The following is a 19566-nucleotide window of genomic DNA, read 5'->3' as shown; positions in this document are numbered from 1 at the left end:
AGGTCACAGGTTCAATAGCCCATTAGACAACTGCCTCATTCCTGAACAATTCAGCCATTTGAACGAATCATTTGAATAAAGGACTTAATAACTCACTCATTAAGACGGTCACCTGCCGCCCCCTGGTGGTTTAGTTTCGTGGTTAAAAGTAGGCTATCCAATGTCATATTGTATTTTCAACAAATATTTAAAACAACCTGATAACATTATTTAATGCAGTTGTAATTTTTCAGTGTAAATTAATTAATTTGATTGGCAACAGCATAGTGTCTTATTATTTCAATTGAATTTACTGATCAAATTTAAGAATTTAAAGTGAAAGATGAAGCATAGCCTATATTTAAACCAATTAGTGACAAATACTCTTTATAAAGGTTAAAATATCATAAATATGCAGATTTAAATATGTAAAAGCTGACTGAACACTGATGAGAATATTGCTTCAGAATAAATTTTATTTACAATAAAAAAAAATCCTTTTTTTTTTTGGAAAATATTTTTTTTTACTTGGACAAGTGAATGACCGATTCACTTATTTGAAGGACAAGCACATGAAAAGTCTTAATGTTGAGCCCTGAGTTCTGGCCTATGTTCAATATCAAGGCCAATCTAACCTCAATCATTTCCGATCTAACACAATCAGTTTACATACCCTTTAGTGGTTGTTCATGTTCAGATAATCTGTTTTTGTCATGCATGTTGTTTGTTTGTATTTGTCAGCTTCATTTCTTCTGTTGTTTGTATGTCTTTGTCTGCTTCATGTTTAACAAAAGTTTGCGAAAACACAAAAATGTAACAGAATGGCTTGAGCCTTTATTTGTTGATTAGTGACCTGAGTCTTTGGATAATCCTGTTCTTTATTGGGCTTTGGCCTGTACAAACCAATTGTTAATTTTTATCTTAAGTACAATTTTGTGTTTTTAATTGTTAATTGTTTTTGATTATTAGTAATGTTATTTATGTGTAAGTGTCCTTGTGATGTTTGTATGTCTGTCAGCTCCATGTTTAACTAAATGTTTGCAAATGGTAGTAAATGTTTGTCTCTCATCTTGTCTCGTGTTCTCGCATGTAGATCTGTACCTTGTTGTGGTGAGCGAGCTTTAAACCAAACAGCCCTTGTTTACTTGTGTTTTCAATGCATTGCCTTTTAAAAGAAACACGTTCTGGGTGAAAAATAAAAGTTGTAAAAGTATTTCATGTATTTTGGAGTCTCTGTATGCTTGGGTTTCAGAAAGGGTGGGAGAGTGTCAAAATAAACACATCAAAGCAATTAGAAGTCCTTGTTTCTTCTCCGCCACTACCAGAAGTGTGAATACAGCCCACTTTAAATAAACTAGGCATTGTACATGACAATTTCTGTAAATAACACTTCAGGATGTTGACCACCAGGTGGCACGAAAGGAAACGAGGATGCACAAATAAGAATTGAGAAAGACCCTGGGTCACGACCGGGACCTCTGAGCTTGGCTGTCTGAAACAGTTTTACAACCAGTGTTTTCAACCTTACAGTGTTTTGCTATATCTTTATTGGGATAAAAGTTGATATTCCGGATATAACAGAGATGTTGTGGCATCTATCAATATGAGCAAATAACTTTTGAAACGAATGTTCGCTTTAAGTAGTGATTGTACCTATTACATTTTTCAACCAGTAGGTGGCGTCCAGTGACTGTTAAAATGTATTCGATGTATCAAATCATTTTAGACAAAACAAGTAGGCCTAATTAATTAATTATAAATAATAAATATTTCTTAATGGTCTCATAATTACATAATTTCACAAAACAAAAGTCAAACCCATTTTGTTTTTGGTTTAAATCTTGAAATTATACAACCTAATTTATTTATCTATTTAAATAGCATCTTTGTTTGCATCATGATTACGTTTCAATTGGCTGGCTATATATTTTTAAGGCCAATTCGGCCTGCTATAGAGCAAATAAACAACAAATAACTTTGAAAAAAAGAAAAAAAATCAGCAACCTTATCGGAATCGGCCAATTTGCTTGTAAAAAGTCGGAATCAGCAATAAACATTATAATCGGGCCACTCTACTAAAAAAATGTTAAATAAACATTATTCTAAACATTTTAAAAATGTTTTGTTTTCACAGAGCGTGTTTTTATAGGTTTATTGATTTGTAGTTTGTATGGTTAATATTAATATAGACTTATTGTCAGCCCACTAAGGTAAAAAAAGGTAATTAGGCCCGCACATGGTTAAATTTTTTTCCCCATCCGGCCCTTTACCTAAAATTAATTTGACACCCCTTTAGATGTGCACGGATCTACACTTCGGAAATCGACCGGAAAAAGTAGAACATCCGGGGACTTCTGGCATAGGCTAGAGTCTAGACCTACGTACTCTTTTCAACATAATGCTTTGGGGCACACTTATTATAATCTCACATACTGTTTAGGATGGACAGATAGGACATTGAACGCAGGGACTGTCTTTATGAATTGGTCACTGAATCATGCTCAATCGATTGTTAAAGGGAACTATTGCTGTGTGTTGCTCGGAGACGCACAACAGTTCTGCAGTGGCTTTGTTGGGACTATTTCGTTGGCGAAATTGAGCAAAGACAATATAAAAAATAAAACAGTGTCTAAATGTACCACACAATTAACATATTAACTTTATAGAATTGTCGTATTTATCACATTTGCAATCGTGCAGATAGGCCTACGCGGGAAAACAGCACTCGTGTGATATTATCATTATAGATAAGACAAAACCCCGTACAAGGAAGGTGCATGTCTTAGTTAAATTTTAGGGACATTATAACTTCAGTGCATTCTAATAGACTTCACCACGAAGTCAGTCGTTATCCCATCTTGTTCGTCACCAAGCATGCAATTTTGATGTAGCCTACAGTCTGAGGGTTGAGTGCGTTAAATGCATTTTGACGCGTTAATTTTTTCACAATTAATCTTACCAAAATGGACACGTAAAATCGACAGCCATTATTGTAATATACATATGATATATATGGCATTCACAACCTGTATTTTTGCCATCTTCATCCAGTCTAAACAGGAATGACGTATGGTTAACGCCCGGTGATTGGCCAACGCACAAGAAGCCCTTGGCTTTCGGCTTTCACCAATGAGAAACATTGCGGCTATCCCTGAATGCTGCCTTCACGGCACGCGCTATATCGGAATTTTCGTAAATACTAGCTTCCTAGTTAAACATGAACCATGAGCTATTCTTAGCCATGGTTAGCCTCTCAAGTCAACATTTGAATGAGATGAGCTCGTAATCACGACTTCAGAAGTGGGAAGTAAAAATTTCTGATAGCACGTGAAGGCAGCATCATGGTTGGAAAATGCTCTCAGCCAATCATATCATATCATGTGTTTTAAATGATAAAAAATTATACTAATAACATTATATATATAGTATATATTATATCGATGTATAGATATAGTAGGCTATATAAAAATTATTATTATTTCACTAAACATGCATAGATGAAACTGGGGCCTCATGATGTTAGCAGTCAATGCACTGGAATATCATTAGTGTCAAAGGCCTCTACAGACACATGTTTGTGCCCAGTGAATTATTTGATACTGCTCTTATTTCGGCCTCTAACCAAATAGACAAAACATGACAGCAGAAAATAAGGAGTCAGGAGATCAAGGGTTGGGGCAAAAAGTCAAATGTCACTATAAACATCCATTCTTACCATTCACTTCTTGTGTTGTTTAACCACTATTGGCCAGTTCAAGAACAACACATCTCCGGACAACATTGTGAGATTTTTTAAAAGACATTTTTATTCAGCAGGGACACATTAAATTGATCAAAAGTGACAATAAAGACATTTGTTTGTCATTTAAAATAACCAAAGTTTTCTATTTTAAATAAATGCTGTTCCTTTGAACTTTCTATTCATTAAAGTTTTTTTTTTTTAAATCAGTTTCCACAAAAATGTTAAGCAGCACAACTGTTTTCAACCTTGCTATAACAATAAATGTTTCTTGAGCAGCAAATCATCATAATGATTTCTAGAGGCTGGAGTAATGGCTGTTGAAAATTCTGCTTTGCCATCATAGAATAAACTACATTTTAAAATATATTCAAAAAGAAAAGTTATTTTAAACTGTTGTCTTTACTGTATTTTGATCAAATAAATGTAGCGTTGGTGAGCAGAAGAGACCTGTTTAAAAACATAAAACTGTAGTAATGTATTGTATAAAATATATAGAAATAGTATGGAAATATAGAAGAAAAAGTCAAAAAGTTCTTCCTCTAACAAAATTAAGACAAATGAATACATTATGACAACACTTAAGTTAACCACCGGACTATCATCATAATAAATTAAAGCAATCGTGTGGGGAACACAATTACAGCCATCCTGGAACGACTGACACCCCATTTACAGAAGTTTGCTATATTTATATGATATTTAACGTCACATTTATAAACACATTTGCATCAACTTGTTTTCTCTTCTCATAGTGAAGGAAGATCATGTAAAGTCTTACATATTACAGGCTATTGGCCATAATGATATCCAATAGCAATAATTAAATAATTCATTAAAACGAATAAATAATGCCAATCACTGATGCAAGAGCCTTGCAATACCGTGAAGGAACAAAGTCAAAAGATGCATGACAGAGGTGAAGTAATTGCGCTACAGAATGCACTGTTGACCAGACAGACTTCATTAGCTAATGGATCCGACTTGCATTAATCAATTCACAATTCCAGACAGTCCTCAGAGAGACCAGACTGGCTCTCCTTTCTGTTTCTCTCTCTCTCTCTCTCTCTCTCTCTCTATTACAAACACAGACACGCTTTTGTCCTATTTCATTTTCGTCTATTCCCCATGGACAAACCCTCAATATCTTCTCAGCTACATATTGTCTCACAAAGTCTGTCTACTGTTCAAGTGTGAAATTAAATGCAGGGGATACTTAAAATAATGAAACATATAGGGACAATAAGAACACACATTTGCAAGAGAGACAGTTGAATTAATACCTCAGAGATGCTAAACAGCCCTCTTTATGTAGTGTGTTTGAGTAATATCAGTAAATATAACATGTAGTTTTCAATAGTGTTTGAGTGCATGTCTCTGAGCCTCTGAATGTCCTGTTTTTGGCAGATGGGGTGTCATGGCTGTGTTCTTCAGGGGGTCTGGACAGAGTTTCTGTGCCACTATGTCCCATATGAGGAAAAAGGCCCACACCATGACATCTCATCAAAAATTCATCATTCATACACTCAGGAGGCTTCTACTCCCCCGGAGATGTCTTCCATTATCATAACATTGAATATAAAAGACTTAAGGAGAAGACTATCTTTATGAAACCCATCTTACTAAAAAAAGGTAAGGATAAATATATAAAATAAGATTATAATAAATTAAGAATTAACAGCAGGCTGGAGGAACTGTCACACTATGAGTCCGAAGATGCAGGAGGATGACGAAGATCAAAATAATAGTTTATTTAAACAAAGAGAACTAACTAACTAAGACAGGCAAAATGAAACCAAGACTAAGCATAACGTTCACAGGAACCTGGCACATTAAGAGAAATTAAAATAAATCAGGAAAGAGAAAGACAGATAAAAATATTATCAGACTTATTAAGTAAACTATTTCACATGGGTCACAGTTTTTTTAAATCAAAATTCTATTAAGCAGAAAATGATTACTTTACTTCGCTTCATTCCTCTATGGGCAAATAAAACTTAAGCCTTAAAGTGTTCGTTAATTCCTTTCTCCTGACTGTAAGTTATACAGAGTTTAATGATATTATATTAAGCCTTCCATTATTCCTTCACATCACGTTACACAGCCACTGACAACCATTAAACTCAGTCTAAAAGTAGAGTGAGGGATTATAATCGAATTACTGCCAAGAAACTTTAATAGCAAGAATCCCACAGTAACCTTGATATTCTTTTTCATATTATCACTGAATATATGAGAAAAAATGTGTTACATTATCACATTGACTTGACTTAGGCTTGGATTAAACAATCACCAGAGTCATTCTTCAAACATGCCAATATGTTTTAACTAATGTGGTGGTTAAGATTTTTGGTGGGATCATGTGATGAAAGAGGGTATCAAAGGAGATAGCTGCATTCTTACAGGTTACAGGGTCACCTTAAAAAGCAGTAAGGTACCGGCACAGATACTCAGTGAAACAATGAGGGAGCAGAATGTCATGACCTCAGTTGGTCTGGTATGTTTGTGCAGCAACTCATTGGGCAAGCACAGCTAACAAAGAAGAGGAAAATAGAAAGGGAAACATGGTAATGTGAGACAAATTGGTTAAATTGAATTCTTGGTTGAGAAAAGTAGAGAACGATTCAAATAGAAATTTGAAAACAGATTCATGTGGTCACAGATTATCCTTTTAGTTTTAAAAGAGCCTCATTTGTACATTTACAGTTTAGATTTCACAAAAGTATTTCACGGTGCAAAAATATACTTCTTCCAGGGTCTACATTTATAGACTAACTCACTAACTTTTTCTAAAAGCAATTCGATGAGAGGGATTTTCCTTGAAGAGCAAAATACACTAAAGTCCTGATACAAAACCAACTAGTCCAATAGCTCTAGTTCTTAAGAGAAAAAAGCTACATTGTCAGGCTTGTTGAATGAAGTTTGAAATAGATTGTTTCAGGGAATGATTTATTATTGAGAGCAGAGAAAACCCATCCTGACCAAAAAGAAGAAGAAAAAATTTCAATGGAAAAACTCTGTGTACAGGCCATTGAATTTAGCTCAGTCAAGCAAACAGGAGCAGGAGAGGTCAGAGTTCATGGAGGGGCAGTCTTTGTTTCTTAGGTATTGTCTATGTCATCCTATTCTGCTGGCACATGAAAACCCGATACAGACAAAAAAACACTACGGCTGAAATCAGCTTGGAGCTACACTTATGCCTACATGCACTGCGCTGCATTTTGATTTAATAAAACTGTTAAATGATTCCTCATTTTCTACAGTCCACATGTGTTTTAACTTGTCTTTAGCTCATGATTTGAAACTTACCATGGAGTTGAACTTTGCTAATATGAAATTCTGAAATGGAATTTACTTATAAACAGTCCTGAACATTCCAGAAACACTTCCCAATCTAAGCATTTATTCAACAATTGTAATAACTGGATTAGTGTTCTGATAGTTGTTCCAGCTAGCTGAAAACTAGTAGTGGGTAGACCTGATACAAACAAGCAGAGACACAGTCTGAATACCAGAACAGATCTGAGTACAAGCTGCCATTTAATGGAATGCATTGACCTGTTTAAGTACCCTGAAGGAAAGATGTGGAGGAGAAAGACAGGTGAAAAATTATCCAAATAGACTTAACCCTTTCACACGTACGATCACACCGGTGTGATCAGTCTTGGCTGGTCCCTGGAGCGTACGATCACACCGGTGTGATTAGAACGGTCAGTGCATCACGTGATCAACTGCTAAATTCAAACGTGATTTCGCGCGTTTGCTGGCGCTGAGCCAGAGAAGGACGCACTCAGTGCTGTCATATATCACAACTATTGAGTGTTTTCAACCACATAATGTTTATTTTAGGTTTCAGACATTTAAATACACACAAGTACTAGCAAAACAATGATTTTGAGTTTGTAAAATACACACTGATGTCTATGGAAGCGGCAATAATACTCCTTTACATTATAATAAGACGACACGTTTTATTCATATCAGATACACATTGTGTAAGTAGCTTTACATTTGACCCTATTCTTCTCCCAGTTCACCGGCCACTTACTTTCATGCATTTCGTGAGAAGTGGGGGAATTGACGTGTAAATCCAACAGATCCGATTCTCTGAACTGTGAAACAAACTAACATGGCGCCGCCCGTCGCGCATACAGCTAAACTAACGCGATCGTTATAAAGGTGTTTAAACATCAAAACACATCCACTTGCACATATGTGACAATCGGAATATCAGTGTTTCATGCTATAGCTAATACATTTGTGAATATTTTTAATAAAAAAGGGAAAATTACCTAAAAGCAGATCATCATTCATTCAGCGCTGTGTTGTGGTTGCGCTGTGTCACGTGACAAGCAATGACGCGTCACCATGGAAACATTAAAGTGACAAGTTCTAAATAACGGTCGCCTTGAAAAACTCACGCTGGGGGGTCAGTTAGAATATTTTAAACTTACGTGTGAAAGAAAAAAAAAGTGAGAAAATATTTGCCTTATCTTCATATTCAATTTTAATTTGAATGATTTACATTAGGACAGAAACCTTGCCACACAAATCTTATCTAATCTCTCCACGATGGCATGACTTATAGTTAGCCAATCCATAAAAACAATTCAGACCTTCCTGGTCTGATTTTACTGCAAGGAAGAGCAAAAGAACGACATGGTCACTGAAACTTTGTCTCTACATGTTTATAACTGAGCTGCATATGAAGGGAGTTTCTGTTTGACAGGCCTCATTAATTAAGAGTGAAGTACTTTTCATGTAAGCAGCAATTAACAGGATCAGGATGCATTTTTTTTTTTGGTCTTACATTAGGTCAAATCCATGTGAAAATGTTTCTGAATCAACATAATATAAAATTGTAATGCCCTAGCTGTTTTCTGGGGATGAAAGGAAAACTTTGGTTTGTCTTAGAGAAATCGAGATTTTGTTTAAAAAGTACTTATTTGAAATGTATTTAATTGTCAATTAGAGTACTGGGAATTTAAAGATATACATTTTAAGAACATTAAGATTATTAAGAACACTGGGTTTTAACTTAGTCATTTAAAAGTAAAAATCAAGTTTGTTGGGTTGTCTTGTGCTCTCACAGGACCCTGCTCTCATTAGTAATTATGTCCTGAGTAAAACTTTTATTGGAAAACCTGCATCACCTAAAGGCATCCTGTCCTGATGTTTACAATTAAGCACATGTCCAGTTCTTGTTAAAAGGAGAGTTAATACTTAAATTGAATTCCTTCGGCTCATGGGTTGAACCCTAGCCCAAATTCCAGGTGAACAAGCCAGTGAAACAACTCTGAATTGCACTAGATCTTAGCTCTTACCTGCATTCCCCAGTGTAATTTGTCATGGATTAATGTATTGATTAAATTCGTTTTGCAAATGTTACAAAAATCAACTGATGTAAAAATATAAATTGCTGCCAATAAAAATTCCTCATAATATTTGAAATCCAACAATATCTTCTTCTTGATTTATTATTTTTGCGGTTGACATAACTTTATGTGCATCCAAATAATGTCTGAACAGTGAACAATCTGTGGTTGTATTACAGCCATAGAAGACACATGAAAAGAATCAGCTCATGATACTTTTACGACAGTGTCAGCAGCGGTAACCATGAAAACAAGTCGAGAACGCTTTCCGACACAAAATGGCGACTTACACATGAGGACGAAAGTAAGAAGTAGTCGGCAATGACATTTAAGTTTATCATTAGTACTGTTATATAGTTAGTCTGCGTTTTAGTCTTATTTTGAATTTGAATTTTAACCGTATCGAGAGGAGACATTATAAAAAGGCCATGAGTGGATCTGCGATTCAAGAGAAGGTTGCTAGATTGTTAAGCAAGCAGAATGGGAAACCCGCAATGAAAGCCGTCAAACCTCTGGCTCTCAAGAATGAGGTCGCTAACCGCAAGCCGAAGAAAGGAGGTTAGGAACTTTTCATTTCTCATATGTGTACATAAACTCTTCGATGTCTGTTAGTCTAATTCTGTTAGTCCATTAGTTCAGTGGATGTGCACTAAACAGGTAACGACTGTGACTGTCCTTTTCTCTCGTTTTGTTTATTCACGTGCATGTAACGTTATTCATTTATCTTTTTTGATACTTGTTGTCAATAATACTTGTTACTAAATATTAAATAATAATAATAATCATCATCTATTTTTTTTAAATGGAACAGTTATTTAACCTATTTACAAAATATCAAAAAGAAGTTTGCATTTGTGTTCTATGTCTTAAATCACATTTGATACATCTTTATCTATCTATCAGGCCATATAGTAGTGAGAATATGGAGCACACATTTGAAGAGGGAAAAAAATATCCCAAATCAATAAGATTGTGTTATACAGTGTAGCAGATTACTTTCATAAAATGCATATAAATATCAGTATAATATCATATAAAAATAGATGATGATTATTATTATTATTTCATATTTAGTAACAAGTATTATTGACAACAAGTATTAACTTAAAAAAGAATAAATGAATAACGTTACATGCACGCTATATCTCCCAATAGTATGTCATAGTAAGATTGTATTTACATGCTTAGTTTTATGATAAAAGCTCTTTAGTTTTAGTTGTGGGGGACTGGGGACAAAACATATAATGAAATGTAGTAGGCTATATAATGGTGATTAAGAAATAAACTTTCAGTCCAGTAATTTGAGTCCAGATGTTCATCTTAAAATATTAAAAAATATATAGAAGTTATTAATACATTTACTTAAAGGTCCCATATTGTACACCTTTCTGGGGTTTTATTTTAGGTGTTGATGTCCTTAAGAATATATATTTGCGGTAACCTATAAGTACCAAAAATCATCTCAATATATTTGTATTCTGAGTAATGCACGGCCAGGCCAACCACAGGTAACTAGGGTCATGTATGTTGTAGCTTGGTGATGCTCACAAGTAAGGTAAATAAAACACCTGTAATGATGGACATTGCTGAGGGAAATGTTATTCGGCCTTATATGCAGGGTGGGAATTATGTAATTTTAGGGGCAAGGCCATTTGGCCTCCACCTTTTCTTTTTTTTTAGGGGCACCAAGGCCATATGACAGGGCGCAAAGGCCATTGAGTACAATTCGATGGTTTTCCCATTCAGATTGATACCATAACATCCTAATTTGGAATAAGACATGGATTATGACTTTTTTTAATAAAAAATACATTTTTTACCTTCTGTGATCTGATTTGGCTTCAGATAAATAAAAAAAATCAGACAGAAAATATAATATTTTATGTATAATCAGGCATGAAAACGGTTCAGGGGTGAAAAAGGTGAGAAGGATATTACCCCTCTTGGGGGGTCCGGGGGGCATGCTCCCACGTAAGAAAATTTTATATATACCATATTTTAAAGGATCAATCTGATGCATTTTTAGATGCATTTTTTTGCATACCAGCGCAGTTAAAAAAAATCAAATAGAATTTCTATAACTGTGTTGAACTGATAATCACTCTTTTGTGTGTTAAACACAATCTACTTAATACAGAAAACTTCATTATAAAGAAAAACAACAAATAAAAAAAATATGATCATAACCAATCATGACAAAAAATCTATTATAAACTAGATTAGTGGATAACTCAGCGGTAAAATTTAGTCTAGAAAAATCACAAATGTACAATAATTTTGTCAAATCTGAACATTTAGTGAAAAAAACATTATTTACTGGGGAACAAATAAGAGACAATAAGTGTAGCACTAAATCTGGTAAAACGTTACACATTGCTCTTTGTATTGTTGTAAAATACACGAATGGAAAACAAGATAAAAATCAGAAAGATCTATTATTTTATATATAGTCTAGGCTACTATAAAATTAAGACATTTTTTTAAATGTATATCACAGCTGTTTAATGAGGCAGCAACATATGATAGATAGGACAGAACAAAAAAGGCTATTAAGAATCTTTCATTGCGCAAAAGTATTATATGATTATGAAAGGATCCAATACAGTGCGGCACAGAGCGCTTATGCGCATCCCGAGCGCAGAATGATGCGCTTGCAGCAACACAGAGTCACAGCGCGAAGCGCGTCGAGTCCGCATTGAAAAGTTCAAAGCACAAAGGAAAGACATATCGATGCGTAGTGTATTATACAGTATCTATCTATGCAATAGTTTATTGAGCCTTTTCTTTTAACAGTTTTAAATTTCAGTTACTGTGCGCGTGAAGAACAATTATAGTGCTCCATTGTTGTGATCTAACAGACACACGATAGAAAGTAACATGATTAAGGTACAGCAATACAGTCCAGTAAGATAGTCATTTTATGCGAAACCATAGAGCTTTATCTACAGATCAAGTATAATAATATTAACATTGAATCATCTTGGAGAGGGTTTCATCTGTAACTGAACGCGACGCGCTGTTTGAATGCTGAATGGAGAATGACTGACAGTCGCAGCGGAGGGAAAAGTTTTCGTGAACTTGAATTTAATGACTTAAATTTCTATCTCACATCATAGGCTACTATAGTATGGCTTCATATAGTATACCATTCTATTCAATTCAATAAAATATTATTCCTGTTAATAGAAATCTGATGTAAACTGAGAATATATAAATATTTCTCCAAATCTGCACACTTCTGAGCTAAAAGCCGTGAGTGACGTTGTTTTGTGAATCGCTGTCATGACGACAGCACATGAGTTTTTTATGAATGGGAACGCGATGGGGAAAAAAAAAACGCTTCAGTACGCCGACGCACTCGTTATGACACTGCACCTGCGCGAATCCACAAACTAATTGAAGTTCAGAGAATACTTGGGTGGCCCACTATGCCACACTGGCGCTTTATACATGGAACTTGGACAGGGCCAGGGCACACAGGCCACTGTGGCCGTACAATGATTTTTTTTCACGGGGCATGAAGGCCAAAGTGTAGGGCAACGGCGGCCGTGGCCGCGGTATAATTCCCACCCTGCTTATATGTTTGAGCCGGAGTCAGACCCCGAATCGGTGCAGCAGGAGAAAACAACCACCTCCTCAAACGCGGATGTTTCAGAATTGTTGGCTAATTAATGTTTTACACAGATTACAGATTTAACGTAAAGGTTAATTTAAACTGTCTGTTAACAAACTGCTTTTACAATAACGTTACCACACTAAACGCACACTTTGTGTCTTTTGTTTTGCTAACAGAAACTGAGACTGAGTGAACTCAATCTTACCGTTTTTAACTTAATAAAAAAACAGACACCAACAGGGCCGGTTTCTGTAACTTAGGAAAACAACGGGTTTTTTTTCTTGTTTCCAACAAATATTCTATCAAAGCTTGTGGCAACCATAGACTGTACAAAACAACATGTCAGCATCAATTTGTATCTGTTTACAAACTATAATTTCAGATTATGCTTGCTCCATAATGTAAGATAAAATGTGTTTGAAGTTTATTTACGGGTTGTGAATTTAAGGTCGGACCCAACAATGTAGGGACTGCAGAATCTTAGATGAGCTTCTTTGAAAAACATTGAACTGTGCCTGATTGACAAAGCAGTCACTTGTAAAATGTGCAGAACAGACGGTTAAGGTCGAACTAAATTGCTGTGGTAGTTCCGAATAAATGAACCTTAGCCACTGGTCTCTTATTAATGTTGTTGCCTGTGCAATGATGTAGTTTCCTGACATCCATCAACTGAACAGCGTTTTCTCGACATGTCTCATTTTGTCTGGGGTTGGGCTAAAGGAGTGAGGGTACTGGGCTAAGCTTGGGGTGGAGACTGAAGGCGGTGACTGAGTAGTTCTGACATCACATTTTTACGGAAGTCACAACGGCTCGTGAAAAGGCACAGCTACTTTATGCAGGCTGTGTGCATTGCTGAATTTGAAATTTGAAACTTATATGGTAGTTACATAGCCCCTAGACCTCTGTTATCATGAAAAAAACAGGAAATTTCAGTTTTGACAGTATCGGACCTTTAATATGAATCATTCAAGATTTTAATATTTTAATATCAACTTAAATCAGCTCTAGTTCAATTAAATAAAGTGTTTTGTACTATTTAAAGGGGACCTATTATTTTTTTGATTTCACATTTTTAACTTTAGTTAAACTAAACTTTAGTAAGTGTTTAGTTGGTGTGTAATGTTGCTGTTTGAGCATAAAAAACGTCTGCAAAGTTACAACGCTCAAAGTTCAATGCATAGGGAGATATTTTCCTTTACACAAAACGCTTTTTAAGGACTACAACAAACGGCTGTTAGGTACAACAACAATTCTTCCTGGGTTGGTGACATCACAAACACTCAAATTTACATAAACCCTGCCACCGGGAACACGCAACAAAGGTGGTGAGGCCATGTTGGCCTGCTTTAGAGAAGAGGAAGAGTATGGTCGCTGTTTTTTACACTGCAGAAAAAGTTTGTCCTGAGGCTAACGAACTTAGAGAGGTTAATTTATTTTTAACACTTTTCCTGAACATTATAACCATAACGTTTGTCTCTGTGCTGCACATTCGGGACTATCTGTTTATTGATAACAACTTGTCTTATTATTTGTAGTTGTGTTTTCTATTAAAAGTTCCAATTAAAAGCTTTTTGTAGTTGTTATGATGTAGGAGAAGGGCAATGCTTTGCCTCCGCTAGCCTGCTAACTAACATTATAGTATTGATGTAGTGTTTACTTTAGCTTTTGTAAGCTCTTGCTTTTGTAAGACTGTTCACTGCCTCTTAGGAAAATTATCCATGATTTTGTGATCGATTACTGTTTGTATTAACATAGTTTTATGACAAAAATTATTAAATGGTGGATAACATTGTATCTATTAGAAAATTACAAAAAAAACATACTACTCTAAACGTCCTGTGAAATCTGTGTTGAAATCCATTCAGCACAATCCTGTTGGTCGTTAACATTGTCAGGGTCTGAATAGAGCTTGAAATATTTCGAAATTGAAGCCATCGTCAATATTTATATCTGAGTAGAGCTCGCGTTTAGAAAGTGGCGTGACATTTCCCGAACACGAAACACGCTGCCAATCTCAACACACTGGGCCAGCTAACCAATCACAGCATTTTTCGGTTTTCGTAAGGAGGGGCTTCATCGAAAATAACGCATTCAACCAGACTGGGGAGAGAGGAGCTGTAATAATATAAAATATGTGAAAAATAAAGTTTTTTGAACAATCAACAAGCATGAAAACATATTCAAGTACAACCCAAAAACATAATCAAGACTTCATAAAAGGCCATAATAGGGCCGCTTTAAATCTTTCTAAGCATATACATTTAGCAATTATAAGTAACTTGGTCTCACTCAGTCGGCATATTAAAAGAAACATTATCTGATTGTTTAAACCAAAATGAAAATTATTTTTGCTTTCCTAAATGGGACAGGAAATACACAAGTTTTTTTAGGCAACATTGAAGGCGTGTTGTAATGCATTGTTTTGCTAAACCCTTACATGGTGATATAATCTCTATGTTACAGAGGCCACCTGCGTTACGGAGATGACGTTGCTGATGGCTTGCTGGAAACAGAACGACTTTAACAATGCACTCTGCTCTAATGAAGTCTCATCCTTCTACACATGTGTTGAAAAGGTATTGCCTGCGTGCAACTCACAATCCTCAGGAAATCCTCAGTAAAACACCCTACAGATAGCTGACAGCAATTTAATGCCTTGAATTAACATGGTTTTGCTGAATATATGGAAATGGCTAATTGGGATGAGCGAAGAACTAGATTTTCTCTGCCATTTCCTGGTTATGATGAACACGTTTCCTTTGCAGTGCAGTTTCCTGCTAGACCTTTAGGGGGGGTTTTGTGTTTTTTTTACCTAGCTCGTTTCCATGTTTTTGGTATCCTCACGTATCTAGCGAGATAATATTTCTGCTAGCATCTACCCTCTAGTCTACAGCTTGAATGTTAGCTAGAATTAATTATCTTGAAGCCTTTGTTGAGGAGGAATAGTAATTAAAATCCATGCAATAGTTATTTTTATTTAACATTGTTTTCTAATTTCGTTTCTTACAGGTGCAGACCAAGGCCAAAGGACAACAGGGAACTCGGGGTAGACTTTTGCCTAAGGAAGCCAACACCTTATTAAAACGATTTCCTAACCTGGCCAGTGAGATTTAGGAACAGTAACACAGATTAGTCACAGAATCGACACTTTTATTATCTGAGCTGAATAGATGGGGACTTTAGTCTGAGTGCATTACTGCGCCAGCCATTTGATGAGAACGGGGTGTGGAAAGGTTTTCTAAAAAACAGCAATGAAGCTTTCACTGGGATGCTCGGCAAGCAAATGAGCTGCGTTCAGAAGGTTTTGAAGGTACTTTTGGTGATTACTACATTTTACTCACTGCACAAGGTCGTCCAATTTTAACAGTACAAAAGAAGAAGCTCAGTTCCCTTCACATACTTAAAGGGATAGTTTGACCAAAAATTAAAATATTTCACCATTTACTGACCCTCATGTCATCTTTAGTTCACAACAGAAGGAAGAAAGTCATACAGGTTTGAAATGATATGAGGGTGAACAATTGTTGATAGACTTTTAATTTTTTGGGGTGAAATGCTTCCCTTTATTTTTCTGAGTAATTTGTGTTATTAATGTTTGACCATACCAACATTACTTCCTCATATAATCTGAATGTTATTGTATTTCTTTTTGGTATTGCTTTCTTAAATCTCCCCTGCATAACTGAGCTGTGACCTGTGAAACCAGAAGATTTATTTGTTTTACAATTGTTCTTCCTGTTTCGTGCTCGGTCCACAATATAATTAGTCTTAGCCATTTTCAGTTATCAGAAAATGGAGATCAAGGTAGAAGTACTCAGTGCCGGATCATGTTACATGCCATGACAAAGTGTATTGGTTTTGACCATTAAAGCTCTGCAATAAAGATTGAAATAACTAATTTGTAAACATATTAACTTATAAATAATTCACTTTCTATTCAAATGATAGATTTCATGTTTTGATTGATTTAATTTGAAACTTTGTTCAACTTTGTAACCATGAATTGGTTTAGTTCCCTTAATGCAATTTAACCATGGCTGTCCTGTGATAACACTGCCCACCATTTCCTTAGGCTGATTATCTACAGTTGTCTGCAGCGTAATGTGTTTAGACCACAAAGGAAATGCTGTCTGCTGTTAGACTAAACCTTACTCAATCACGACATTGTAAATCTGCTGCTGTTGAACAGCTGTCAACTGGACAAACTTTAATCAAGCAACATTGAACAGCCCAAAATACATTCAGATCTAAGTCTGAAACGGCTACAGCTCTGCAGAATGGTGTTACCAATGTAAATGCCCCTCAGATTTTATTTGAAAACTACAAAGTAATGATTACCTCAACCTGTTATATTTACTGTGCATTTGATGTTATACGCAGTAATCCATGCAGTCTCCAGTTCCTTAAGCGTGTATATCAACCAGATTAACACCCCCAATAGAGTGTGGAAGAATGCCAAGCAATGCAGCCACACCTCTGGGTATCAGATAAGAGCAAACCAACTATTATTTGTTTTTGTTTTTTTAGCTCATTGTTAAAATGACTTTTTAGCTTTGATCAAATGTACAAATTCTTACATTTTAAGTAATGATGTAAGTTCAATGTTTTTAGCAAGAAACGCATATATATATATTATTTGCGTTAAATAAAAATAAAATATAATAAAATATTGTGGTCATGTGTGAAAGACCAACTCAAATCTGGACACAAGTAAACTGATCCTACAGATGAATGAATTTAAGTATAATAGAATATGAAAAACATGTAATTGTGGTGTGGTTAAAAGGAGCCTTTGGTCTTTTATTAAATTATGAGTAAGTGATTCAGGTATTGCTAACTTCTTTTGAAGCTGTATGAATGGTGAACAATGTGGAATGAGGTCTATTCAAGTGCCTGTGTACACAGGTGAACAATGCAAGACATGGTGAGCTCAACCACCTGTGCGTATAGAGGCTCTTGTTTTTAATATATTTAAAACCCAGGAGATTTAAAAGATCATTTTTTCCAAGTGGTTAATAATAGCCACCTTATCAACACTTGCCCTTTGTTAAGAAGGCTTCAGGAGTTATGGAAAGGAACAGGAATTCCTTGTCTGTCTGTTTCATATTTGCCATGTGACCACAAAAGTCTGTGTCTGTTTTTAAGCTTTAGACTCATATTCGGGGGTTCTGTACAAGGGTCTGCTGAGTTATTCAAAAATCCATTTCAAAAACGCATTCTATGCAGATTACTTTTTTTTTTTTACATGATGAAAATATATCCTGTAAGGATTTTACGTCTTGGAGAATTGGTGGCTAATTTGGATAAATTTGTTAAATTTTTGTACAATCTGCTTACGCACTGATGATGCTTACTTTTTTCTAAAAATCGTACATTTCTTTATGAAGCGCAGTGTACACTGTACAAATTTTTTTTGGATTTTAATAGTAAAAGACTATAAAAATGCGACAATAAAAACCAGTAAGTTTGCTTAATGTATACAGGGAATAACTGTTATAGATCTAACCCTACATAAAATACTGTTACATTTACAGTTTTTGGAAGTGAAAAAGAACAAGTCATTGTATTATTTACAGTTGATTTTTTTTTTAAATTGACATTACCATGCCATATGTGACACTTCACATTTGATGTATTTTCATACATTTGATGATGTATGTTTCTTCTTAGTTTTTTCCAATCAATTATGTAGCTACATTAGGTTTTTATGTTACATTAATGTTTATTCCATTTCTTTTGTGTCATATGTGTTACCATGATGGTGTTTACTATTTGTGTGAATGACACTGCTGCGCCTTTTATATATTTGTATTTACCTACTCAGCTTGTGATGATCTTTGATTCATCATGTGACTTTCTCACCACCACCTGGTTTTGTTGGCTGTCAGCAAAGGCACAAAACAGATATTATTATAGGTTGGTATATTTACTGTAAATTTAAGTGAAATCTGTTGCTACCATTTTTTTTTACTGTAGCCTAAGTTTCTGGCAAGAGCTGTTTGGTTTTTACCGTAAATTTCATGTCTTTTTAGTGTGTTTTTTTAGTGTACGAAATTCATATGAATTCGCCGCCTCATAAAATAGTTAAATTTTCTCAAGAGATCAGGTTGGTCCCGTAACTTTCAAGAGATATTTCTTTCTCATTAAAGTGTCATTAAAACTTTGTAACAAGTAGACTGACAATCTTTTAAACTAAAGTCACGATGAGACAGAAGGGCCTAGCGACAGATATTTTCTTCCATATTGTGACACATCAGTGTGTAACAGATTATTGAAAAAGAAAGTAGGATTGGGTACTTAGTTCTATACATCGGTATTGATTGGATCCTATGTTTCAAAATAAAAAAGAAATGTATGCTCAGATAAGTGGTTCACAATAAGATCTGTAACATCCATTTAGAAGGTTTATTTTCATTTCATGTTGATTTTAAAAGTATTTTTTCTTTAAATGTTTTTTAATATTTGTTCACCAATCAACGCAATCAACATTTTAAAATCCTTTATTATACCAGTTGCATAGTCAATGTTGACATTAGCTATGGGGGAAAACATTGGCTCAGGTTGTTTATCATAATCTATCAATGTTATTTATTTATTAAATCACAGTAAAGCAATTTAAATATTTTATACATTATTTAATCTTTGTCTACCAAATAAAAGCCAACAATAGGCCTATTGGCAGCAGGCCTATCTAATGATTTGTTACTAGTGAAATTGCAAAAGATAGTCACCATTGGATTACTAATTAAAAGGTAGTAGCCTACTAGTAATAAAAATAAATGATAGTTAGTTTAAAAGAAAAATTGTTAAAACGGCTTGCCATAGCCTCACTGCACTGTGTTCCATAAATGTTTATG

The 19566-nt window shown here is 35.0% G+C and overlaps 1 protein-coding gene across 1 annotated transcript; it reads left to right on the top strand.

Moving 5' to 3' along the window:
• The first annotated feature begins 9318 nt into the window (after nucleotides 1-9318).
• chchd1 (coiled-coil-helix-coiled-coil-helix domain containing 1) lies at nucleotides 9319-17531 on the top strand. The gene is made up of 3 exons (XM_077237185.1): nucleotides 9319-9651; nucleotides 15173-15285; nucleotides 15719-17531. Exons 1-3 carry the CDS (start codon nucleotides 9522-9524, stop codon nucleotides 15821-15823), a joined length of 348 nt encoding a protein of 115 aa, XP_077093300.1. The 5' UTR covers nucleotides 9319-9521; the 3' UTR covers nucleotides 15824-17531.
• Nucleotides 17532-19566: the final 2035 nt, after the last annotated feature.

This window comes from Siphateles boraxobius, unplaced genomic scaffold, assembly GCF_051911475.1.
Source record: "Siphateles boraxobius isolate OS27281-9 unplaced genomic scaffold, OSU_SipBor_1 20, whole genome shotgun sequence".
Classification (NCBI taxonomy): domain Eukaryota; kingdom Metazoa; phylum Chordata; class Actinopteri; order Cypriniformes; family Leuciscidae; genus Siphateles; species Siphateles boraxobius.
This window is presented reverse-complemented; position numbering and strand designations above follow the sequence as displayed.

Bases quoted from the DNA above. Each gene is read 5' to 3' on its own strand.
- chchd1 (XM_077237185.1), top strand. From the start codon at position 9,522: ATGAGTGGATCTGCGATTCAAGAGAAGGTTGCTAGATTGTTAAGCAAG. The intron at 9,652-15,172 runs GTTAGGAACTTT...TCTATGTTACAG, and splicing joins CCGCAAGCCGAAGAAAGGAG to AGGCCACCTGCGTTACGGAG. The intron at 15,286-15,718 runs GTATTGCCTGCG...CGTTTCTTACAG, and splicing joins TCTACACATGTGTTGAAAAG to GTGCAGACCAAGGCCAAAGG.